Genomic DNA, 27823 nt, shown 5'->3' with positions numbered 1-27823 from the left:
GTAAGCCAGATATACCATTGTTGGATCTGTCATCGCCAACCACCTCCGCACGCCGCCTTGCATGGTCAGCCCGATCTACCATTGTTGGATCTATTGCCAACCACTTTTGCACACCCCACCTTGCGCTATCAGCCAGATTTACCATTGTTGGATCTATCATCGCCAACCACTTTCGCGCTTCACCTTGTACTGTCATCCAGATCTACCATTGTTGGATCTGCCATCGCCAACCATTTTTGGGCGGGCCTTGCGCTTTCATCCAGATCTACCATTGTTGGATCTATCATCGCCAACCACTTTTGCACTCGGCCTTGCGCTATCGGCCAGATCTACCATTGTTGGATCTATCATTGCAAACCACTTTTGCACGCCCCGCCTTGCACTATCAGCCAGATCTACCATTGTTGGATCTATCATCGCCAACCACTTTAGTGTGCCCCTCTTTGCGCTGTCAGCCTGATCTACCATTGTTGGATCTGCCATCGCCAACCACTTTCACGTGCTCCGCCTTGCGCTGTCAGCATAATCTACCATTTTTGGATCTGTCATCACCAACCGATACCTCCAAAAACCTTTTCTCATCTGCTACTCAAAACCCTCCTCCACTCCTGCGACTAAGGTGGCATCAGTGTAGGCATCAAGTCGCCGCCGCCACCTTGCATCAATCTAAGATTGGTGGGTTTTCCCAACCCTAAATTCACTGCACGACACCAAAGGAGATAGGAAGGTGAGCGAAACTCCGTTGTTACTTTAATTTTTTCCTTTCTTATCCCATTTTTTAAATATTGGTTGTAGAAGTAGTATTACAACCATCACGGGATTTGTTTTCGTTTCTACATCTGGTTGATTTTGGTCGGAAATGGCATTGATGAGGTCACAATAGTCGCCTCACGTTACCAAAACTTTTCCTTTGGCGCTGACATTCCTATGTAGAACACAGGGGCCATTACATTACAATGAAATAGTTTTAATCTACCATTGATATGGTAAAGTGAAGAACATATTTCAATAAATAAAAATGCATAATGTTCTTACTAGTACACGTGATATGCATTTCATATTAATAGTATTGCTGATTCTAGGCTATGCCAGACTTACTAATTACAGCCATTGTTGCGTAATGTTCTTACTAGTACAAATAACAATCTGCGGCACTTGCTAATTACAGTCATTGTTGCATCAAGGATAATCAATAATGATTCATGAAACAACTCACTTCAAGCATTAAAATAGCATATTTGGTTATGCTGTCTAGGGGGAAAAATTCGCCGAAATTTCATGAATTTCTCTAATTTTGGCCCATACCGAACTTGACCCATTCCAGTCAAAAAATTTCGACCCAGTTAAAATGGACCGAGTCCCGATTAAATAAGCAGCCCAAGCCCATTGCAAATATAACCCTAGCTCCCTAAAATATAGCCGGTTTTTAAATAATTTATTTTTTCTCTCACCTCATCCTCTTGATTCCCCACCCGAGCGGCCAAACCTCACTCGTCCATTCCCACTCGAGCGACGGTGGCGGTATCTAGACCATGTGCAGCAGTGAGGAGCTTGAGCCGCGCCAAGCATGCCAGCATGGCGGCGCGGCGGTGCGCGCCACGACAGGATGTCGTCACTTTCTCCTAGAACTAGGTACTCCGTACTCGTCCGGCCACAAGTATTTGTGTATGCTTCTGGTATTGGAGCCAACATTTCTTGCTTTGTGGTGAGGATTTTGGTTCAATTGGTTTCATCCACATCCCTTGACTTGGCTTGGCTGGATCACAAACTCACAATTTATCCATCAGAGAAGAGCTTGTTCTTGAGATGTTCTCTACAGATCCATATATGCTATCTTTGGGTCTAAAAAGTTTTCTGATTGATATGTCATGCACATTCAATTCGTTCAATGTTTTTACTAAAGTAACAATACATACCAAGTTGAGACGGAGAAGGCTTGGCTATATGCCACGATGCAGAGGCCAGAATGCCTTTTCCGTCATCTAAAAATGAGACAGATAAAGCTAATGTAGGTTAAAAACTAAACAGTTTGCGCAACCTTTTATCTTCAGAGCTAGAAGCAAAAGATAAAACTGAAACTTATGACTTGTTCAGCAGCATTCAGCAATAGACTAGTAATGTCACACTAGATGCCGAAGTTTGGTTGAAGCATTCCATGTAAGTAAACTTTAGCGAGTACAGATTAACATTTTTGCTGCTACACTATGAAAGGCTCGAATGGCCCAAGAGGGGGGGGGGGTGAATTGGGCGCTAATTAAAACTTCTATCGCTTTCTAAAACAAATAACAACCTTAGCCTATATAAAAGGAAATGCAACTACGTGATTTAAACTAGGACAAGGCAACTAAACAAGCAAGATAACTAAGAGAGAGAGCGGTAAAGAAAGACTTGCAAGAACAAAGATACTCAAAGTAAATTGTGGGAATGTAAATAGTTGGAGAAGAGAACACCAATTTTTTTCCGAGGTTTCGAGAAGTTGGCACTTCCCCCTAGTCCTCGTTGGAGCATCCACCAAGGATGTAGCTCCCCCTTGAGTCACCAAGACTCAAGTGCTCCCTCTTGATTGCCCCTTCTCCATCTCCGGATTGACGGGCATCAAACCAAGTACATCATCTCTTCCCGGGGCTCCCACAAGTCCTCCAAGAGCTCACCGAGAACACCTCCGATCACCAAGACCGTCTAGGTGTTGCCAACCACCAAGAGTAACAAGCTTCAAACTTCACTTGACAAAGACCAAACCTAGACAACAGCTAGATGCACACTTGTTACTCTCCAAGCACTAAAGATGTCCTTAATCTTCAACTAAGAACTTGGAATTAACACAAGTGCTCTCTCTTGCTTCTAAATGACACACCAAGTGTATGAGCTGCTACAGGGTTGCAAGAGCATCATATGAGACCAAATGAATAGGTATTTATAGGCTAAGGACCAAGAATTAGCCGTTGCCTAACAACTCAGAATTTTTCTTAACGTCGGAAGGTCCGGTGTGAATAACTCTCTCCACACCGAAATATCCGGTGCTAATACTCTGACAGAATAGCCGTTAACTGTTCCATTAGCCGTTAAAGCTCCGGTGTTTCATCCGGACTAACGCCGGATCATTCGGCGAATTGAAATCGGCCAGATGATCGTTTGCAACCTTTTTGTATAAAATCATCCGGCCTACCATACGCCGGACCATCCGGTGCATATACGCCGACTCTCTCTGTGTAAAAGAAACTCCGGCGAATACTCTTCAGTACGCCAGACCATCCGGTGTGTAGAATCACGCCGAGACTGCACTGCAAAGATTGCTCCGGCGATCTCACCACTCGAACGCCGGACCATCCGGTGTGGATTTCAACAATTTTTCAACTCAGAACTCTTAGAAAATTACTCCGGTGCTGACAACAATTTTGGTGCCGGACCAACCTGACCAAGCTAAAGAACTTTGCTATCCTCGACCAAAATAAACTCCGGTGAGTACACTCTTCATACAGAGGATCATCCGGTGTGTTGAATTTTCGTTGAATTCATCCAATTCAAACAATCTTGAGTTCTAACTTCTTGGACACTCAACCAAAAGCTTGTATGAGCTACCTAGCTCTAGAACTTCACAAGTGTGCATCAACTATGTCTACACTCACCTAGGTCAAGCTAAAACTCTTAACCCCCTTTATAGTACGGTCAAAAGACTAAAAAGAAATAGAACCTATACTACTCTAAGTGTCTTTCATCTCCTTGTGACACTTAGAACTAGAAGATTCTTAATCTTCATGCACATGTCCTTTGATCGTCCATATAAGCGCTTAAAAGACCAAGAGTATCAAAGCATCATTGTGAACTAAGTTTTTCTTTTTCTTTGATACCGTTCAAAACACATATGTTAGTCACAATGATACGATTGTCATTAATCATCGAAACTCTTACCACTTACCTAGGGGTCTAGATGCTACACACTAGATGCAAGGAACTAGCATCCTGAAACTAGCATCAGGCCCACATTTCATTGCAGAAATTTTATTCTTATTCTTGTATTTTAGTAAGGAAATGCGTGGGAATAGCATTGTAGCATAGTAGCTAACTGAAGTTTTATGGGTGGGAAATGCTTCATTGATACCAGGCAATAGAATAGGTGGGTGAATGCAACATCACATGTTCAGGCAGTCTAGATCATTGTGATTCATCTGCCTCCTATTTTTAGAAACAACTGATACTTTAAGTACAGCACATGTTCAAGTTCCAGAGTTAATTGTTTGTTTACACGTGGTATGAACAGGGCCCATTAACATGCATTTTTTTACACATGGCTTTATGCACTTTTGGAGTGTGAACTTACAATTAGCTATTATCTGTTCAAATTCTCGTTCATACTAATGTTGCTGGCTTGGAAAAAGCCTCCTTACTGGTACATCAAAACTTTCTGGAGCTAATAATTGAAGATGGAGGGTAGAGCACAGGAACAATGAAATAGTTTAAATTAGCTTTAAACAATCTGATTGTGACGTATATCGCAATTATTTACCTTTTTTGTGGAATCATGCTATCCAAACGGGGCTCAATTGTTGCAGTGGCAAAATTTTGGCTGAAAATTTTGAATTTCGTTTGTGTCAATTTATCTTAAATTTTCAAAATTTTATCCGAATTTTGCGAATTTCAGTGATTTCACCCGTGGTCGAAAAGAGCACCCGGCGAAATTTTGAACCCTAAGTTCGCCATACTGTTTAATACATTATGTTTATGTAAACAGGCAAAAACATGTTTTCCTTATATACATGCCCACTAAATTATTCCCTCACACTTGTATTCTTCTCAGTATGGCTCCAGGAACATCAAGATTGGCGGCCAGCCGTGACATACCAGAAGAAGTCATATGCTACACCATCTTCTCACGTCTGCCTTTCAAGTTGGTCACATGCTTGAAGACTCTATCCAAGCATTGTTACAGGCAGCTCACCAGCGACACCACGTTTGCTGCTGAACAGGCGAGGCTCTGCCCGTCATGCCCTGCGCTCATCCACATCGGCCTCCCCGCCAAGCCTAAGGGTCCTTGCAGGTACTCCCTTGACGTTCTCTCGTTGACACCTGCAATCGTCGGTGTTCCCTCGCCAGGACTCGACTTCCTGGGTTGCGCCATAGATGACGGGAACCTCGACCTCCTCTCCTCTTCGAATGGCCTTCTTTGCATCCGTTACACTCCATACCGTATAAGCCATCCTACTCCACCACATGCCATCCTCATCGCTAATCCAGCAACGCAGCAAGCCCAGCCGATCCCTGGTGCTGCTCAGCATCTAGACAAGAGCAGGGCTGTAGGAGTAGGACTCGTGTTCAATCCATCTGATGGATCTTCAGCCTATGCGCACAGCAAGTTCATGGTTGTGCAGGCATCCCCGTCTGAGTTCACCACTGACACTTCAGTCGAGTTCCACTTCGTCATTTTCTGCTCTGACACCGGTCGGTGGACCATGCCTGACACTACAGTTACCGCAAACATTGCACCAATATGCAACAAGGTGGTCTATTCAGGTGGTGTCCTGTATTGGGACTACCAGCAACATTTGCTTTGGTTCGATGTTACTAGGAGTGCAGCTGGAGTCATTGAGATGCCCGGGAAGCTACAAGGGTCCACGTTTGATGAGCGGGACCGCCACAACATCGATGCCTCCAACAATGGCACGCTCATGTGTACAACCATTGGCAAGGATGGCTTGTCCATGTACCACCTTGTGAAAAGAGGCGATGATGCCCACTGCTGGGAGCTAAAGCATAAGAAAGGATGGAAGGACATTGTGGAGAAGAGTGGCGACGCATTCCAGTTCTGCTGCCACTCGATGAAGCTACGCAATGGGTGGCAGTCGAAGTTCTACGAGAGGTGGTTCGTGCGACCACTCGGGGTAGAGAGTGGGCGGTGGGTGTACCTTGGGGTGAGACAGAGGTGGAAGACGTCGGACAGGGTGCTACGCTACGACATGGACACCGGCAAGGTGGACGATACCGGAAAGGAATTGGGCAACGCGTTTGACATGGGTCCTGTCTTTGGATACCGCAATAGCATGGCTGCTCTTCCACCAATATAATTGCTGCGCCAATGTTCCAAGGTGGAATCTGTGGTGGCAAGCCCGGTGGTTGAATATGTGCAATAGAAGGAAGTGAAAATTGATCGATCTCTAGTGTTCGTGTCTTCTCATTTGGTTTCTATAATGAGGAATGTCATTTCAGACTTTGGGAGTACGTAGTTCTTTTAGGTGAGAAAATGTTCGGATATGCAATTTTTTTGTTGGACGTTGCCATTATGTGTCGGTATGAGTTCTGCAGACTATAAGAACATGGATTTGCTACTCTCGATTGGGAGATTTGATGTAACGTTGTTATAAATTATTTGGCAAAACAGTGAATATGGTGGTGGTGCACATCCAATTGTATCTTCCTTTTGTTTTGTTCTTTTAGTTGACTACTAACCAAGGACCCGGAAAAGCAATTCTACACGCCTGGTTACAATAAGGATGACCTAATAAAATCTTGAAAATTGGAGCAAAAGCTTGCACTTTTTGGTGTCGGGTTTTTATGCCCTACATATCTAGCTAGGAGGTGTTTCTTGAAATTGGACAAGGGAATTTCTTGATTTCTTTGGAACTTGCACTTTTTTCAAACTGCATGTTTTAACTTTTTTCTTTTTATTTCAAAGAGCTTATTGATTTGTTTGGAAATTGCAGTTTTCTGGGTGCTTCTGATCAACAAGGCAGCGGTACGCGACGGCTTTGCAATCTTAGGAAATGCGGGGGATGACATTTCTATGCCCAAGCAACTAAGCCTAGCTCGATTGATAGGATGACTATTTCATTTTTAAACAAATAAAACCTCCGTTGTCGATAGAATATACTAAAAAGTTGTTTTCATACACTACGTGAAAAACAGATAAATAGGACACACATAAGTGACGGGTCATTACACGACCCGTCACTTATATCGTCTCACGTCGTGACCAGGTATTTACTCGTCACATATAACAAAAAATAGGTGGCAGGTAGTATTACCCGTCACAGATGACAAATAAAAGGTGACGGGTTGTAATACTACCTGTCACCTATAACATGAATGACGGGTCATGTTACGACCCGTCACTTATGACTTGGCAAAGGTGACGGGTCTCCTTGGGGTAGTTATAAGTGACGGATCGTAACATGACTCGTCACTTATAACAAATAATAAGTGACGGGTAATAACATGACTCGTCACTTAGCTCTGTTTAAAGAGTTGATGAGCCACTGTGCCGACGAACAGTTACTCAACAGTTCCGCCAGCACATTGCTGGCGATTTTCACTAGCTTCGGTAGAGATTTTCTAATATCTTGTTGATTGGAAGTTTGAATTGGTGCTAGGTCTTTCAAGATTTGCATCTCCCCTTTTCTCCTCCTTTTATTCTCTTCTAATCCCTATTTGGTAGATTTATTGTGCTTTGAGTTGTAATCGGCTATTTTGTATCTTTATCCAAAATCTTAGTACAAATGAGTTATATTTATGTTAGATTTGATACTAGGTTTTCCTGATCTACCGTGAGATGCCAAAGATCTAGTGTATATGTATGGAATTTTTAATCGCATGCTTAACCACGAAATTAAGGTAATTGTTAATGAAGAATGAATATTGTTTTATTAATTGTAGATGACAGACAGAAGTTGGATGTACCTTGAGATCCGGACTTGTTTGGAGTACCTGAGCGGGGTGAAGCATTTCATGAGTGCTGCCTTGGCGAATATGAAAGATCGTGGTAAAACGGTAATGTACTGTCCATGTCGCGACTGCAAGAATGATAAGAAGTTCCTGAAACCAGACAATATCTATGCACACTTGGTCATACGTGGATTTAAAGAGAATTATATATATGTTGGAACAATCATGGTGAGGAAGGCCTTAATGAAGGAGAGTTGGATCGGATCCTCCATGCCGACAGTGTGGATCAAGGACTTACACCCGGTGAAATGGATCATGATCTCAGGAATGAGGACATAACAGGTTTCAATGATAATGATCTTGATGATTTTATGGAGAATGTGGACCAGATGGTGCGGGATGTCGAGCAGCACGACGAGTATAACAATTATGAGTTTGCTAAATTTTAGGACTTTGTGCGGGATTCCAAGACGCCCCTTTATCCCAACTGTAAGGAGAAGTACACGCGGATATTTAGGAACCTAAAGCTTCTACAGCTGAAGGCAACCCATTGTTGGACTGACAAGAGTTTTGAAATATTGTTGGATCTGCTGAGGGACATGCTACCGAAGGGGAACTTGGTGCCCGAGGGCATCTACGACGTAAAGAAGATAATTTGTCCTTTAGGACTAGAAATAGAAAAAATATATACATGTAAGCAAGATTGTATCTTGTTTCGTGGAGAGTATACAGAGCTGGATCAATGCCCCGTTTGTGGAACCCATCGATATAAGCGTAGAAATGACGATGGTGACACGGATGGAGGCAAGAAAAGTATAGGTGGTACTAGGAAGGTGGTGTGGTATTTTCCTGTAATTCCCCGTCTGAAGCGTCTGTTTGCCAATAAAAATGAGGCACAATTTGTGCGTTGGCATAAGGAGGGTCGTAAGAATGACGCAATGATACGGTACCCGACGGATTCCGCTCAGTGACAAATCGTTGATTCCACATTTGGTTGGTTCGCTAAAGAATTGAGAAATATTAGGTTTGCTATGAGCACATATGGCATGAATCCATTCGGTAACATGAGTACCTCACATAGCACCTGGTCTGTTGTATTGTTGATCTACAACCTTCCACCCTGGCTTTGTAACAAGCGAAAATACATTATATTGTCGATCTTGATATCAGGACTGAAACAACCTGACAACGATATCGATGTGTACCTCAAGCCTTTAGTTGATGATCTTAAGAAACTTTGGTCAGTAGGCGTCGAGGTTTGGGATCAGTACAAGCAAGAGTACTTATCTTGCACGCTATGTTGTTCATCACCATCAATGATCTACCAGCACTTTGTAACTTGTCAGGTCAGAGCAAAAGAAAGGTGAAGCTTGCCCACATTGCTTAGATGACACATGTAGTCTGAGGTTGAACAACTCAAAGAAAATAGTGTACATGCGGCATTGATATTTCCTTCCCAGAAAGCACTCGTACCAAAACATGGACAAGTATTTTGATGGGACAAGGGAGAAAGCGTTACCTCCAAGGTATTTCAGCGGGGAAGATGTCCACAATCAGGTTATGAATATCAATTTGTCCTTGGCAAGCGAAAACAATCCTCCAAGGATGATGAACAGTTAGGAATGAGGAACAAGAAATCAATACTATTCGAGCTAGAGCATTGGGAAAAATTAGATGTTCGCCACTCTATTGACAACATGCATGTAAAGAAGGATATCTGCAAGAGTCTGATCAGTACATTGCTCCAAATTAAGGGAAAAGGAAAGGATCATGAGAACGCACGAGCTGACTTTGAAGAAATGGGCTTAAGGATGGAGCTCCATGCACATGATACGGACAAAGGAAAACACCTACCCCCAGCACCTATCACTCTCTCCAAGAAGGAGAAAAAAGAATTCTACGAGTTCTTGCATAGTGTGGAAGTTCCATCCGGTTATTCGTCCAACATCACAAGACTTGTTTCGGTGAAAGAGCTGAAAATCAATTTCGCCTTGATGAAGTCTCATGATTGCCATGTGATGATGAAGTCACTACTTGCGGTAGCTATTAGGAACATCCTCCTAATTAAGGTTTGCAAGGCTATCCTGAGCCTGTGCTTTTTCCATCACATGTTTCCAGCTCTACATGTTCTACATCACATGTTTCATGTTGCAAGACTTGTTCTACATCACATGTTTCCATATGATAGATATATGGGCGTTCTCAAGTCATACGTAAGGAATGAAGCCTTTTCTATGGGATGCATCGTATAGGGTTACGCGACGGAGGAGGCATTGGAGTGTTCTGTTAATTACATTGACCCAAATAACCTAATTGGCATGCCTAAGTTTTGCCATGAGGGGAGGCTCACAGGTGTAGGGGTCCTAGGGAAGATGGCAATAACTCCTGATCAAAAGGCATACGACCAAGCTCATTCTCATGCTGCAACAATTGAGCGAAGTGTGACCATATGTCGATAAGCACAAGAAGATTCTACTTGAAGAGAATTTGAGGCAGACTGAAGCTTGGGTTGTGAGGCAACATATGCAAAGGTTCACGACTTGGTTCTGAGATCAAATCACACAATCGAGTACTCCTACAAGTGCTCTGATAAAAAAATGGCATCGGGCCCTATATACACAATTATTACATATCAAGGATACGATATAAATGGATACACATTTTACACGGTTGCCCAAGATGAGAAGAGTATATACCAGAACAGTGGTGTCCGTATAGATGCTTATGACAATGACATGCAGAGGGGCATATACTACGATCAAATAGAGGAGATCTGGGAGTTGAACTACTTAGGATTCAAGGTAGCCCTATTTCGGTGATGTTGGGTATATGGGGCAAAGGGCGTCACTAATGACAAGTATGGATTCACTAGCATTAATCTCAAACATCTCGGATACAAGTCTGAACCCTTCATACTCGCTAAGGATGTTCGCCAAGTCTTTTATGTGACTGACACAATAATAAAAAATGCCATGTGGTTCTCGTTGGGAAAAGGTGCATCGTCGGAGTTGCAAATGTCGTTGATGAGGAGGAGTTCAATCAATTCGATGAAATCCCCCTTTTGCTACTACAATCATGCCACGCCTTTCGTCGACTGAGAGAACTCCATACATGCATTCCGACCATAACGAAGGGATCCATGTCAAGGAAGCATGGAAATGGCGAATTTGAATTTGAGTGTGAAATATTAATGTCAAATTTGAATTTGTAATATTAATGCCACAATTGAATTTTAGGTTTCAAGCTATTTGAATTTTTAATATTAATGTCAAATTTGAATTTTAGGTTTCAAGTTATTTGAATTTGTAATATTAATGTCAAATTTGAATTTTAGGTTTCAAGTTATTTGAATTTGTAATATTAATTTAAAATTTAAATTTTAGGTTTCAAGTAATTTGAATTTATAAATTGTGACGGGTGATATAATTAACCCATCACTTTTATAACTAATAGGTGACGGGTAAATAACATAACCCGTCACCTATGACTTATATGTAAAGGCCGAGTCAAAGTAAAAGGTGACGGGTGATATTCTTAATCCGTCACCTATGACTTATAAAGTAAAAGGTGACGGGTGATATTCTTAACCCATCACCTATTACTTATAATAAGTGAAGGTGACATTTATAACCCGTCACCTATGACTTGTTTGTATATAACCCTATCTAGTCCACGTGCGCGTGCAATCTCGTTTTGCTTAAGTCTTTTTGCCTGTGCACACTAGGGTTCGCCGTCGCCCTCCATTCGCCGCCATGAGCCGTCACCCCCGACTCACTGTCGTCGCCCTCCACCCGTGCTGTCACCCCCAACCCACCACTGTCGTCCTATCGCCTCGTCGCTCTCCACCCGTCACTGTCGCCACAAGCCGTCGCCCCCCGACCCATCTCCGTCTCTGTTGTCGCCCCATCGTCTGTCGCTATCGCCACCGTTGCTCCCAAGCCCGTCACTGCCCCCACCAACAATGGCCTCTCTGCCCCTGTTGGAGCCCCACCTCACTCGAAGCACCGTCGTCGCCCCTGAGCTCACCGCCGTCGCCACGAGCCTTCTCCAAGCACCTGGCCGTCGTCACCACGAGGCCTCTCCGAGCACCCAACTGCCGTCGATGCGCAGCTCATTCCAAAGCCCGAGTCCGAGTCCTTCCAAAGCCTGACGCCAGCTCCTCCCATCCTTCTTCCCTTCCCCACGAGATCAGTCATAAACTATTGGTCAAAGGCTATCTGTGATATGTCTCAAATTGGATTTGTCTGTGTTGAATGGACTATAGTTGAAGTATGCATCATTACTCAGGAAATGCTTGTTCATACACTTGTTCTTGAACTAAACTGTGAAGTGTATGCGTGCTTGTTCATACACTTGTTCTTGAACTAACCTGTGAAGTGTATGCATGCTTGTTCATACACTTGTTCTTGAACTAACCAAAGATATTGAACAAAATTATTGACTGCAAAGCATATGTAAAAGGAATTAGTGGCTCTATGCCTTCAACAGGAGTTGCACAAATCCTAAAGCACTTGAATGTACACACTTTTCTTATCTTGAATGAGATGCAGAGTTTGATAATACTTTTCTTTGTCATACTTGGACTCATTGCCACCTTCAGTATGTAAACCGAAAGGTGGGCTGTCCGGAGAGTTTGTAGTAATATGAGCAGATTGGTCTGTTTATTTTAGTAGGTTATCACATCTACCACTATCTAGAGAACACTCATTTCAACACAGATTTCTTAACCTTGGTTCCTTTTCTTTCCTCTATTGAGAACAGAATATACTACATTTGATATCCATGGGGAAGAAGAGGACTACCACTTCTGAGAAACCAAAAGCACAAAGGATACTAGCACTAGAGGCCACCCCGACACAAGAAGGGGTAGATAGGAGCCCAAGCCCGCACGCGATGTCCTCCTCCAGCAGCAGCAAAAACCAGTATTGCAACCTAGCCCTAACCCATCACCAATGCGGGAGAGCTATCGTTGGGCAAGTGATGAAGAGTACAATCCTACCGAAGAGGTATTGATATGAGTCAACGCAATTTATACTTGTTGAACGGAGGAATATTTTTTGTTTATGTCAACTCCCCTTGTTTTCTCTCTAGATGGCGGAAGTGCAGCTGGTAGTGGTGCATGAGCCCGAAAGGTAAGGTCACAAACATAGTGGCCAACGGATAAGGTTACCGTCACGGGAATAGACGCTGACAGGCTGCCTACAGATGAAAAGGCCCTTAATAGATTCCGGAGGGTCACAAGGCTCATTGCTCGGGAAAGGGTGCCGATAATGACTAAGTTCAATGACCCCAGTGATGAAGCAAAGAGGGAATTGTTCGATAATATCATCAAGGAGTATCTAGAGTACCCTGGCAACATGAGCAAGTGTCAAATGATCGCCGTGGTCAATGCAGCAATCCAAGCTATCATGAAACTTCACTGAAGTTTTAAGAGCAAGCTTATGAATTGGTACTTGGCTAAAGAGGTGGCGCCCTTTGAGAGCTACAAGCACTTGAAAGAGGAAGATTGGGATGCTTTTGTGCAGATGAAGAAATCAGAGCAGTTCAAAAAGGAGAGCGGGGAGAAGAAGCAGCTTTGGGCTACGAATAAGCACAACCATACGACCGGCACAACTGGGTGCATTGGGAAAAGGCTAAAATGGCAGGCAGAGGATGAAAAATTAGCCAGAGAAGGCCGCGAGAATCCATGGTTGCAATTCCTGGGACCATCACGGTCATATTTGCATGCAAGGGGTGAGCTATCCGAAAGCGGGGAAATCACATTCAGAAACAATGGAACCGAGGTAGTCACAGAAAAAGTTAAAGAAAAGGCAGCGAAGCCAGCCAAGGTTCTTTCATCGGGGTCAGGGAACATGATATTCTCTCAGTGGCGCTGGGAAACCCGGAGCACCCAGGTCGAGTGCAAGGTGTATCAAGTTCCCAGGGCTGGAAATACAGCTGTCCTAAAGATCTCGGGATGTACAAGAAGAGGAAAAGGTCTACAGTGGATGTGGATACATTGACAAAGGACATCAACCGGAAAGTTTACGCAAACATCATGGAGCAGCTTGCATCACAAGGAATACCAATTTCCATGCTAGCAGAAGCTAGCCTCAGAGCTGCAGGGAAGAGTAGCTACACGTCCAAGGAGGTCGAGCAATAAGTAGTTGATGTCGTGACTGAGCCAGATATGATTGACCTGCTAGAAGGGCCCATGCCCTGCATCCTTGTAATCAGGCCTGGCGGGTATCACATCAAGGTTGCAAGGAGCCAGGTGCTTCCAGGAGTCTCTATCTTACATACGGTCCCGATACGTGCAGGCTATGTCGTGGTTATGGTGGACATGGTACATAACAATTCCACCGATCATGTGTTGGAGCTCCCACCCAATGATGAAGTCACAACTTTGGGTGAAGCGCTTCGTCAAAGGATCCAGTAGAAGAGGGGCGACATCATTTTCTCCAGTGCATCCCAGTCTGGACGATCTCCAAGTGCATTGCCACCGCGCCCCCAACTTCCAGAGAAGGCAACTTCAGTGCCTTCTCCTCCTCCAGAGAAGCTGGCTCCACTGCCTTCTCCTCCGCATCTGACAGCCTCGCTTCCCGATCCAATTCTGCCTCCCCCAGAGAGTCCAAAGAAGAAGGAAAAATGGAGGCCAAGAACAAAGTCTCTAAGAAGCACCTGCCAAAGAAGTCGACGACCATTGTACTGGTAAAGAAGCCCACGAACATTGGAGCAGGGTGGACTAGTGCCAACACAAAATTCGAATATGAGAAGCCCATGATAATGGTAGATGGACTAACAAGGGCGGGAAAAGCATGTGTTGACCTGCATAATTACTACATGCAGGCTTCTAGAGACAGCAATACCACATCCACAGTCATACAGTACAAACAACAACACCTCTTAAGTAATGCAGACAGCTACTTTGTTTTGAGTTTCAATGACTTATACGACCTCTTGAATCTTGATACCCTGGATGTTTCGTTATTACGAATCTTCACATTGTAAGTCCCTTGAAACTGAATATCCATTAATTAATACCACTAAATTTTGAATCTAACTATCTTCTTATCTACAGACACATGATGAAAGAAACAAAGAAAAACAAGGAGCCCATCGCATTTCTTGACCCTCAGTCCATTTCAATATTGGTCATCCAATTTCACCCCGACTACGTTATGGACCATGTGACCAGGGAAATGCAACAACATTCCAAAATGCAGTACCTGATGGGCGTCCACATCACCGGTGGCCATTGGATCTTACTGGTCATTTGCCTCAAGTGGAACTTGGTGTGGTACCTCGACTCTTCAAGACCAGTAGGATGAAAAGGAAAACCTGGAGAGCGTGATTATAGCGGTATAAAAGGACTCCTCGACACATAAGTTATGCCTGACTTAGTTAACAAATTTAACTTTTCTAACATTCAAATGCTCCCTAATCGATCCATTCAAGCTCAACCTGACTACAACGAGAAAGATGGCCACAGACTGACACACAAGACCGGCTTCACGGTAAGTGCTACCAAATATATTGCTAAATACTCTCTATTGTTGTTGTTCTTTTCCTTTTGATCTAGCATTAAATTATCTTTCCAGCAGTGCCACCAAGAACCACCAGGCAACCAATGCAGATTCTATGTTGCGTGGAACATGATCCTCACAATCCAAGCAAAGGATATCAAATCCCTCGATGTAAGTTCAACACAATATTATTCGTAACTAATTTTAGTAATTAGTTTAATTCTATGATAACATGAAATTGCTTATGCATCAAATTATGCAGGAATTTAACGCTTTATTTTTCAACGATGGTGCACTCCTAGAGATTTGACAATGGATCGCCGAGTTCTTGGTGTCTAAAGTCATCAATCCACGTAGCGAGTTCCACTATAGAACCCCTAGGTTGTTAGATCTTTTGTAATATGAGTTGATCGGAACTCTGTAACATTTGTGATTCTATAATGAATTGATTGGAACTTTGTAACCTTTCTGATTTGTGATGAAGAGAGTTCTTATATAACTGTGTTTGTTGATATGGATTTGGATACGTTGTTGTTGTTTGCAGGGAGAAGACGGCTACCAAATCTTGACTACACTCCAGGATACAGCCTGGAAGCAGTACATTCATGCCGGGCAATATGCAAATCAGTGACGGGTAACCTAGGTTACCCGTCACTTATGTATTCCTCCTAGCACATAGGTGACAGACATAAGTGACAGGTAAATAGGTTACCCGTTACTTATATTAGGACATAAGTGACAGGTAAAGAGATTACTCGTCACTTATGTCTGCCACCAAAGCACATGGGAGACGCTCAAAGATGATGGGTCGAGATTATGACCCATCATCGATGATATCATTGGTGACGTGTTCGGGGTGATGGGTACAGGACCTGTCACTCATGTATGACCCGTCATTCATAGCTATTTTTCATGTAGTTATAGGGAGCTACAAAACTGCATCAATAGCACCGTCACAGTGCCAAATATGCAAAGCGTGGCAATCGAGGTGCAAGCTCACCAAGGCTACCTTAGCGGTAGAGCCAATGGCGATGCATCGATGCATGCATGACAACGACCGCAATTGCAATTCGCAACAGGGCTCTGCCAAGCATTGCCACTGGGCCGAGGGCACGATCGAGATATATATATATATAGACACATATATATAGATGATGGGGGCATACCCATGGTGCTATAGATGCTGGGCTGAACTTGATGTCAAGGTCGAGCCTGATGCCATCGGCTTAATGAATTAATGGAGTTCAATAAAAATTATGAGTACATTCAGATGGTACAAAATCCTACCACGAATGTAAAAAAAATGAACTTGTCCCCTCCCTATACAATAGCATAAAACCAAGGCTCCTTGTTGATGCAAAAAGTTGTCACGCCAAACACACCGAGCATCTCATGTGCAATATCCGACAAGAAGCACCTAGGATGCCCTGGTCATGGCACTGTGTCATCAGACCTTTGTCGTCACCCATGCTTGGAAGGGACCCATCAGAGTTCGGGTGACCGACAGCTTATCCTTGGTTGTCGAGATCAAGAACAGAAAGCAGTATAGATGGGAAAAAAGAATGGGACTACGAAAGCTAGGGAAAAGAAGAAATATATTGTAAATTGTGTTTTATCAATTGGTTGATGTCCTCAATCAAGCATGACCCCCTCATATGTAAAGGGCAACAGGTCTTAGCCATAAGAGATCAGGACTCCTAATTCAAACCGAACAAGACTTACAAATATGATTCAGCTACGCCTACCTGATCTCCAAACTTTCTATAACAAACATATATTTCCTATTTGAACATGTAAAACTCCCATAAATCTACCCGCATATGCTTTAATGTAGTTCGACCTTCTTATATTCGACCAACACTTCCATCTGTCCGGAGACCAATTGCAGGAACAAATCATGATCACTGGTCGCCTAGTCATTGGTCATGACCACTGATCGTGTTCACTAGTCGAAAATCACTGTTTATTTGATCAGAAGTTACTGTTCACTGGTCGGAATTCACTGTTCATCTAGTCGTGGTAGTGTTCATCTGGTCGTGGTACTGTTCATCTAGTCGCTCATTAAGCCAGTCGTTGCTGCAATGACCCCTATTTTTTGGTGAAGCTTGCTCACTGAAAAACATATCATCTCCCTTCTACCTTCCTTAGCACGATGATCAAGACATCGGCCATGAATACCCCTTAGGATGATGGATGGTAACTAATACATCGGCCATATTTCTCCTAAGCATCTTGCCATACACTAGGATAAAATTTCTTCAAGTATCGTCCATTAATAGCTTTAGGTAGTTTCTCTTGTTGTAAACTTTCTAGCGGATAAAAATTTCCAGGGACGATACTTATAATTCTGTATGGACCTTTCCAACTCGGAGACCATTTGCCAAATTTGTTGTCCTTCGATCCTAGAGGCAAAATAGTCTTCCACGCAAGATCACCTTCTTGTTATAGGCTTTGGCTACCCTCAACTTGTCTTTCTCGATCTCTCGCAAAGCCTTCAACCTTTCATCAGTCACTTCCTCAATCCTATCTATCATTAGATCATAATAATCCACAGCTGACATGTTATTCTGCTTGGCCAATCTCAAAGCATTAAGATTCACTTCAACAGGTTAAACGGATTCTTGTCCATAAACAAGTTCATACTGCGTTACTTTAGTGGCACCATGTCTAGATATACGATGTGCCCACGAAACCTCCAATAGAACTTCATGCCATTTCCTGGGATGTTTCTCTATTTTCTTCTTGATAAGCTTAATCAAAATTTTATTGTTAGACTCGGCCTGACCATTGGCCTGAGCATAATAAGGAGATGAATTAAAAACCTTAATTTTCAATGATTCAGCAAATTCATGTACCTGGTGTTACATGAATGAAGTACCTTGTTCTATAGTTAAAGTCTATGGAATGCTGAATCTATGAACAATATGCTCCAAAATGAACTCAATTACCTCCTTATGTGTCATGTTCTTGAGAGGAACAACTTTAGTCCTCTTAGTAAAATAATCAGTAGCCACCAAAATAAATTGATGACCTTTAGATGACGAAGGATGTATTTGGCCGATGAAATCCAAACCCCAACCTCGGAATGGCTATGGTTTGATAATAGAATGCATCATAGCAGCAGGAACTAATTGGATATCACCAAACTTTTGACACACCTCGCATCCTTTATAATACCTAAAGCAGTCATTAAGCATAGTAGGCTAATAAAAACCAACTCTATTCAATAACCACTTCATCTTGCGCGCTGATTGATGCGTGCCACATATGCCTTCATGCACTTATACCATAGCAATTCTAGCTTCATCAGAATCCAAGCATTTGAGAAGCACACCATCCATAGTTTGGTGATATAAATCATCATTCAACAATGTATACTTGAAAGCTTGCCGTCGAATCTTTCTATTGACACTCTTGCTTGGATCTTTTAAGTAATCAATGAGATGCTTTCTCTGATCTTCACCTTCAGCAACTTCAACATTCTCTCCCAATGAAGAAGATACAACCGAACTCAAAAATTTATGTTTGGCTATACAAGGATCAACACTTTCAAGCATCGGTGTTTCAATCACAAGGAATTTACCTCTACCAACTTGATAACCAGATGCTTGTTGTGCTAAATCATTAGCTCTAAATTATTTCCTCTAGACACATGATTGATAGTCAAATCATCCAAAACAGCAATAATGTCTATACACTTATCAAGATAACTATTTAGTGATCCGTCGAAACATTGATAATTACTGGAAACTTGCTGCACAACTAGCAATGAATCACCAAAAGCCTCTATATTCTTCACACCCATGGAGCTCAAAATTTCTAATCCTAATAAGATAGCTTCATATTCGGCTTGATTATTGGTACAAAAATATTCTAGACAACAAGATGTTTCAAAAACAGCACCTCTAGGTGACATAAAAACAATACCAACACCTTGTCCAACTCCGCAAGCCGAACCATCAAAATAAAGCTTCCATGATTTAATAGATATAAAACCGACATCTAAATCATGCTTATCATCAATCCAATGGTCAACAATAAAATTAGCTACAATTTGGCTTTTCATAGATTTCAATGATTCATAAGCCAAATCATACTCTATAAGTGCATAAGCCCATTTACCAATTCTACCACTCAAAATTAGCTTTTGCAACATATACTTAATCACATCGGCTTGACATGTTACTACACAAGTACTGGATAGCAAATAGTGCCTTAACTTTGTGCAAGCATAATATAGCGATAAGCATAACTTTTCAATAAAGACATACCATATCTCTGGTTCCAAAAGACGTCGGCTCAAATAAGCGATTGCATGCTCTTTACCATCAACTTCTTGTACCAAAACAGCACCAGTCACATTATCTCCCGCAGCAGTATATAGCCAAAAAGGTAATCCGACTTTAGGTGCCTGAAGCACCGGAGGAGTTGACAAATATTTCTTAATCCCATCAAATGCATGTTGCTGCTCTGCTCCCCAAGTAAATTTGGTCTCATGTTTCAACTGAAGTATAGGTGAAAAAGCAATGATTTTCCTGGACAAGTTTGATATAAATTTTCTCAAGTAATTCACCTTGCCCAGAAATTTCTGCATATCCCTTTTATAAGTAGGCGCCTAAACCTTTTGTATAGCTTTTATTTTATTAGGATCTATCTCTATGCCTTTCTCATGTATAATAAAGCCTTAAAACTTCTCAGTCCACACACCAAAAGCACATTTGAGTGGATTCATTTTCAGACCATACCGACGTGTCCTTTCAAAGGCTAAATGTAAATCGACCAAATGAGAATTATTACCATCCAATTTAACAACTATATCATCAATATATCCTTTGAAACTGACACCAAGCAAATCATGAAAAACTAAATTCATAGCCCTTTGATAAGTAGCACCAGCATTTTTCAACCCAAATGTCATTTTAGACATATCCTCCTCGGCCATAAAAATTTGATTATAACCAGCATTACCATCAAGAAAATCAATTATTCTATGTCCTGAAGCATCATTGATTAACATGTCGGCTATAGGCATAGGATATTTATCGTTAGGAGTAGCTTTATTCAAATATCTAAAATCAATGCAAACTCATAACTTACCGCTACTCTTCTTCTCCACCTGGACAATGTTGGAAATCCAATCAGCATACCTGCAAGGCCTAATGAATCTCGGTTTCAACAACCAGTCTATTTCATCTTTGATCCGATCATACATATTAGGATTAAACCTTCTAGGTGGCTATTTATAAGGTCTAAATCTCGCTTTGATAAGCAACCAATGTTCTACTAACTCTCGGTCAGGTCCTGGCATCTCTTGATATTCCCAAGCAAAATAATCAATGTATTCTTTAAGCAACTCAATTACTTTAGCCTTGTAATCGGCTTTCAAATTCTTGTTTACAAACATCGGTCTTGGAATACTACCATCACCTATATCAACTTCTTCTAATGGATCGGCCGATGAAAAACCTTGATCTAACTTATCTAACTCATCTAAATCTTCAATGGCCTCACAAATATCGTTCTTATCTGACCGATATTGCTCCATACGTTTGTGCAACCATTCTTAATTTCTATCTCTACTCATTGATAGATCATGCCATTGTGCCGATTATCACAAGTCGGCTTTACAACCAAGGGTACAAATTCATCCTTAGAGACACTAAGAAAATCATAATCTGACAAATCAAGAACCAACAAGCACTCAGCATTACCGTATCTCCAATCGGCTAAAGCATCAGCCAAAGCAACATAGGATGAAGTATCCGCATCAATTATCTCTACCTCATCATCCACCCATTGAATTAAAAATCGATGCAAGGTGGAAGGCACACAACCATTTGCATGAATCCAATCACGCCCAAGAATAACACTATAGTTACCTTGCACCTCGATGACGAAGAAGGCGGTGGATAATGTTTTGCTTCCAATAGTGAGCTCCATAGAGATAACACCTTTGGCCTCATTAGAATCACCCGTAAATCCATTGAGCGCCAAATTAGCTTTCATTAATTCGTTGTCATCTCTACCAAGCTTCTTTAAAATTGAGTATGGCATCAAGTTTACAACAGCCCCACCATCAACAAGCATCCTAGAAATCGGCTTCCCATTAATATGACCCTTCACATACAAGAGCTTCAAATGCCGATTTGTTTCTCTTGGCTTCTCAAAAATAGCTTCTTTTGAGCCCAAATTCAATTGAGCCACATCACCTTCATCCATAGCACGAATTTCGAAAGGTAACATAAAAACCATATTTATATCCATACCTTCGGTCGGTGAAGCATCACTAGGGTGCACCAGCAAATTATCATAATCAATTAAATCCTCATCTTCCTTGACTTCTTGCATAAGCACGGTGTTGTTGCTGAAAAGGGGGTTGCTGTAGGAGCTGTCATTGCATTTATCTTGGGTCTCCACACTTGCTTCGCAGGTTGCATTTGCTTAACCTCATTGAAAGTGTCATCCTGTAATTTTTTAGCCTGCTACTCCATTAATTCCTACCTGTGTAGCTACTGCAATCTTCTCTTTTTTGTGTGAGATAAGATAGAGGGCCACCACCTCGGCTATAGATACATAGAAGGTGGTTGGCTGCTACTTGCCTCATGATTATCATACTTTGGAACAACATACACAGCAGTAGGTATACTTTCAGATTTGACCAATTTATTACTAATAACAATCAGTCCTTTACCAAGCTTTTCGGTGACCACTTTCATTGACCCTATTTCAATAATATTAGCAGCAGTGGTCCTTGTTTTAGCAGTACTAGAATCTGAAGTTCAATAAGAAACAACACTTTCCTGGACCCGATATACCTTATCCGCATTTCCATCATGTCGAACATCACTAGACCGCCATAATCGATCGTGGATAGGATGTGATATTCTATCAAATACCGGTCTACATGGTGTTGTCCATCCCGGATGAAAATAATTTAATTGCGTAGGAGGAGATGTCCACATACCATTATAACCCCATGTTGGGCAAGGAGGAAAAGATATCGGAGGAGGCATCCATAGCCATGGTGCTGGCCCAAGTGGTGGGTGAGTAGCAGCAACACAATCCTCCTCTGGTTGATGATGACCACGCCCTTCTTGCTTCAAAGGTGATCTTGATTGCTTGAGATTATTTGGCGATTCGTATGAGTTTGGACGGCCTTATCCTTTTCATATTTGGACAGAAGTTGCTTGAACGTGGGTTTGAATTTCACAACCTTACCATATCCTTTGGCTTTATTAATCTTCCACCTGCCAACCTCCGGATTTTTGGGTTTGATCATCCTAGCATTGCCATGCCCCCCGGCGGTCGAAGTGTTCAACACAACTTTGATCAATTCCTTGCCTTCGGGAGTCTTCTCAAGTAGCATTTCTCTTAGCAAATTCTTGTTCTCCCCCAAAGGTTTTGGCCTATCTTCACCGACGATCACATTTTTTCCTTTAGCTAATTCAGCTTGAGTTGGCCGAATTAGAACACTCTTGTCCTGGAGATTAATTACATTAATTGGGAACGGCTACTTGTCAACTTGCATCTCCGAGAATTTCAATCGTCCTTCATTAATGGCCGATTGAATCTGTCACCGAAAAACATTACAATCGTTTGTAGCATGAGATTAAGAATTATGCCATTTACAATAAGCTCGCCTCCTCAATTCTTCTAATGGTGGAATTACATGATCATGAGGAAGCTTAATTTGTTTTTCTTGCAGCAAATCTTCGAAAATACTATCACACTTGGTTACATCCAAAGTAAATTTAATTTCTTCTTGCCAATTTTTGGGAGGAATCGGCTTAAGAGCAGAGCAAACGAACGGTTTAGACTTAGAAGACCAAGCCCATTCGGCTACACACACATCATCATCATCATCGTCCGAATTCTTAGACTCATACTCAAGCATATGAACATTAGGACAGTCAACTTTAAATTTATCATTTGATTTCTAAAAATTTCTAGACTCTTTAGCCCGGCTTTCTAATGCTAGAGCTCTTTGCAAAATGTGGCTAACATCCTGAAAATCATAACCTTCAAGCTTTTCTTTAAGATGAGACAACAGACCCGAATAAGCTAATTCGGCTAAGTCTTTTTCAGAAAGTGTCAAGTTAAAGCGTCGGTTTTTTGTATCTCTGAACCTTCTAATAAAATTAGCAATGGGTTCATTGCATTTTTGTTTAACCGATGTCAAATGTGAAAGCCTCAATTCAGTATCAACACTATAAAAATATTCATGAAATTTCTCTTCTAATTGAGACCACACATGAACGGAATTAGAAGCAAGGGATGCAAACCAAGTAAAAGTTGTTCCAGACAATGACAAAAGAAATAATCTAATTTTCAGCACATCATTGGAACTAGCTTCACCTAATTGTGCAAGGAACTGGCCTACATGCTCCCTAGTTGTTCTATTATGCTCCCCGGTAAACTTCACAAAATCAGGAATCTTGAAACCACGCGAGTATGGGATTGTATCATAGTGTTCGGGATATGGCTTTTGGTATGCACGAGCTTTCCTTCTAACCTCCAAGCCGAATTGCTCTCTAAGCACAGTAGCTACTTGTTCTCGCATGATTTCAGTATATTCAGCAACAAGCCGATTAGGGTTAGCTATTGGCTCGAGCGGTGGTGTGGACAAATTTGGCACATGAGAAGTAACAGGAGGTGGCGTAGCAAAATTTTGTTCAGGAATCGGCTCATAAGGGATTCCCGATCCTTACGGCGGTATAGCTGAAACACTATATGCTACGGTTTGGTAATATGGTGTTTGCACGTTGGGATAATTTCCAGCTCTATAAGCTTGAGCCGAAGTTGAAGCATTGTGCATTGCATATGGTGTTTGGTACGAGTTTTGTGTTACATCAGTTTTAATGGTATGAGAAGTGACATAATTAGGTGCAACACCACCCGTAATATTTCGGCCATCATGAGGATTATGCGTATAAGAAACACTGGGTAATGTATTAACAACAGTAGGTAAAATTGGAGCATTAATATTACTAGTGGTAGGTTTTTTTCAGATTTTGCTCCTCATGAATTTTTAGAACTAAAGGCCGAAGCTTATCGACCAATGTATTCTCAACCAATTTCTGAACACTATTAGCCATAGTTGCACCAACAGATTGATCGATCATAACAACAACCTCTTGATGAGAAGGAGAGGGTTGTGCACTCACTTTGGTTGTTACCTTAGGGCTTTGGTCAACGGGTGGTGGAGAGTCTTCTTTCTTGAATACACCTTGCCGAGTCTTCACATAGCGTGAGAGCAACTATTGCTGGCGTTGCTTTAAGTTGGCTTCGATCACCAAACGCGCCTCTTCTAGCAACTCATCATACGACGTCATAATGATGTTGTCTTTGTCAATTTCTGAAGTAGACATGACTAGGGTTTTAGAATTCGGCTAAGAGAAAGCTGAAAAACTACGTTCCCAGCGGAGTCACCAAAAAGTGTGTTAACGCGAAAAGTTGTCATGCCGAACACACCAAGCACCTCGTGTGCAATATCCGACGAGTAGCACCCAGGATGCCCTGATCATGGTGCTACGTCATTGGACCTTCGTCGCCACCCATGCTCGGGAGGGACCCCGTCGGAGTGCGGGTGACCGATGGCTTGTCCTTGATCGTTGAGATCAAGAACAGGAAGCAATATAGATGGGAAAAAAGAACGGGACTACAAGAGCTAGGCAAAATACGAAAGATATTGTAAATTGTGTTTGATCAATTGGTTGATGTCCTCAATCGGCCATGACCCTCTCATATTAAAGGGCAGCATGTCTTAGCCATAAGAGATCAGGACTCCTAATTAAAACCGAACAAGACTTACAGATATGATTCGGCTACGCCTACCTGATCTCCAAACTTTCTATAACAAACATATATTTCCTATTTAAACACGTAAAACTCTCATACATCTACCTGAATACGCTTTAATGTAGTTCAACCTTCTTATATTCGACCAACTCTTCCATCTATCAGGAGACCAATTGCAGGAATAAACCATGATCACTGGTTGTTTGTCATTGGTCATGACCAATGATCGTGTTCACTGTTTACCGATCGGATGTTACTGTTCACTTGGTCATGGTACTGTTTATCTGGTCACCCATTAGGCCAGTCGTTGCTGCAGTAGCCACTATAAATACTAAATCTTTCATCAACACTACCCCTAATACATAGTATCAAATTGCTGTATCCATTACTACCACGTCACAAGGAGAGTATTAAATTGATGTATTGAAACAACTCTCACAATACATAGTATCAAATTTGAAGGACAGAGCAAGGCGATGAGAGGGTAAATAGGAGTCTCACCAAATTTTTAGATAACATTTTCTAATTTTTATCCAACGCACATCTCTTCAATCTATCTAACAAAGACCAACGGAGCTACTGACTAGGAAAATTAGAAAATCCTCAAAGTTATTCATGCGAAAGCAACACAACAAGGGATGGAGCAAAACATCTGAGCTATTGAAGGAATTCTATAAGCTATGGAGACAAAAATTCAGAGAGCTACTGAGTCAAAAGTTAAGATGTACATAATAGGATTTAGTAATTTTATGGATCTCTCAGTAGTTGCTCAAAAGAAGGTTCAGGCTGTCAATAGTTGCAATCACAGAATGCAGAGGTATTGAAAGCACAATTGCAAACTAATCAGTAAAGAGTTCAGACATATTGAATGAGGTTCAATAACAATAAACATGTTCAGGCAGACTACTGAACAAAGTCTATAACCTGAAAATCATCCCAAAAACTTTTCACAAAACTCTCCAAATCAATTCAAGTGAATTCTAAATCTCGCGAAACTTGGTGGAGAGGTAGATCTGACCATAATGAACCTTTTGCAATATAAATCAAGACAGAAATTCAAGAAAGTTTGGAGCTTTTTAGAAAACTTGGAAGAGTGGACATACAACAAGCAAAACCGTGAAAACTGATTTTGACGAACTCTAGGTCTTTTTGGGATATGTTCTCACATGTTATAGCGCACAAAAAACACCAAGAAACCAACATTAAAAACTCAGTTTAAAGGGCAAACGAATTCTCACAAAAAAAATCCAAAAGGAAAAAATCAGGTAAATCCTTGAAATTTCTTCACCAAGACCCAAACTTGCTTGGATGGATGGGCGGATCTGAGGATAGAGAAGCTTTTACACCATGTGGATCATGATGTTTGAACCACACAAAACTCAAGAAATCAACTCATGATCAAGGTAGAAATGAAGCAAAACATGTGAGGCGCATGAATGCACAAATCTGTACTTTGTATTACCTTGAGAGATGTTTGATTATAGCCACTCCATGGCACACCAAGCCTCATATGGCAAAAAGCTCAAGCACAAAGAATCATATCTTCTCTTTTCCTCTTTCTTCTCCTCTCTAAAACCTTAGCTATATTCCGGACAAATGAAAAGCCTCAAAGGGCAGCCAGCCACACACATGCCCCTCATCTTATCACTTGGACAATTTGACATCCCAAAATGCCCCTACATCAATACACACATATTCCCTTCCATAAGGGCATTATTGTTTAACTCTTTTTTCTTCGCTCGAATGCAGTCAGGACCTTCATAACATAACTTTGCCCTGACACAAGCTGCGCGATGGTGCCACATACACCAACATCCATCACATGTGATTTTGGGGCCAAACCGCCAATCCATCCTGCACTCTTCTCAAAGCTTGACTTCCTCTTGTTTTCCACACAAAGCAATGCTTCCTGATCTTGATGCATGTCACCTAGTCCCGTGATCCTCCTCGTCAGCAGGTCTCTCCCGGGCCCACTCATCAGTCATCTTGTCACTTGCATCGACCCTGATCGCGTTTGAATTGATTAAATCCATCCAATGCTTCTTGACCTCCCCATGTATATGGTGTGGATCATCCATGACTTTACCTAGTCTCCCGATCGTCCGTCCCTAAGTCACCCGTTTTGTCCCGATCCTCCTCACCATTGACCGCTATATTGACTCTCTATATATACCTACACATCATGAGACAAGAAAATGCACTTCCATTATTCACCAGCAATATTTCTATCACATCGCCAACTCTAGTTAGTCACAAATCATAAATGTGTTGCAATAACTAAATATGCTCATACAATCCCTAAAGTTCCACATTTCAACTCAAACTCCAAACCATCAATTTAATTACTGGACACAACACAAGTATTGAGCAGGTGATAGCGACTGATCATATGGCAGGTAATGAACATGTCAATTATTCATTTCATCATGTTTGAACCATGGCGGCTACTGAACAAGTCACGAGATACTAAACAATTGCCACATTTTGCCTCAATATTGTTATTTCCTAGGTCTCCAAATAAAATAATTATTGTATGAGACCCCTTGAATGTCTTTTCAAAGGGTTTTCAAAAATTCAAGATGTGTTGTGAACAAATTCTCCATACGAGCACAATGCAAGCTACATGGTTTCTTGGTCTTGGATTGTGCAGTATCTTATATCAGATATAGCCTTCTCTCTCACCTTTACTTCTTTGCCATGTTACCAAAAGATCCTATGTGGCACCTAATTAATGTGCATGATATAATGCATTAAGACCACTCCAGATAGAGCAGAGAAAATGCAAGAAGTACATACTAAGAAATAACTCTCTCAACGCATAATGTTTGTCACTTATATCTAGAGAATTTTTTTACCAATAGATAAAT

The 27823-nt window shown here is 41.7% G+C and overlaps 1 protein-coding gene across 1 annotated transcript; it reads left to right on the top strand.

Moving 5' to 3' along the window:
* The first annotated feature begins 1460 nt into the window (after positions 1-1460).
* On the top strand, positions 1461-6392 carry LOC133905073 (uncharacterized). Its single transcript, XM_062346782.1, has 2 exons — positions 1461-1632; positions 4796-6392. Exons 1-2 carry the CDS (start codon positions 1568-1570, stop codon positions 6057-6059), a joined length of 1329 nt encoding a protein of 442 aa, XP_062202766.1. The 5' UTR covers positions 1461-1567; the 3' UTR covers positions 6060-6392.
* The last annotated feature ends 21431 nt before the right edge of the window (positions 6393-27823 follow it).

This window comes from Phragmites australis, chromosome 22, assembly GCF_958298935.1.
Source record: "Phragmites australis chromosome 22, lpPhrAust1.1, whole genome shotgun sequence".
NCBI lineage: Eukaryota > Viridiplantae > Streptophyta > Magnoliopsida > Poales > Poaceae > Phragmites > Phragmites australis.
This window is presented reverse-complemented; position numbering and strand designations above follow the sequence as displayed.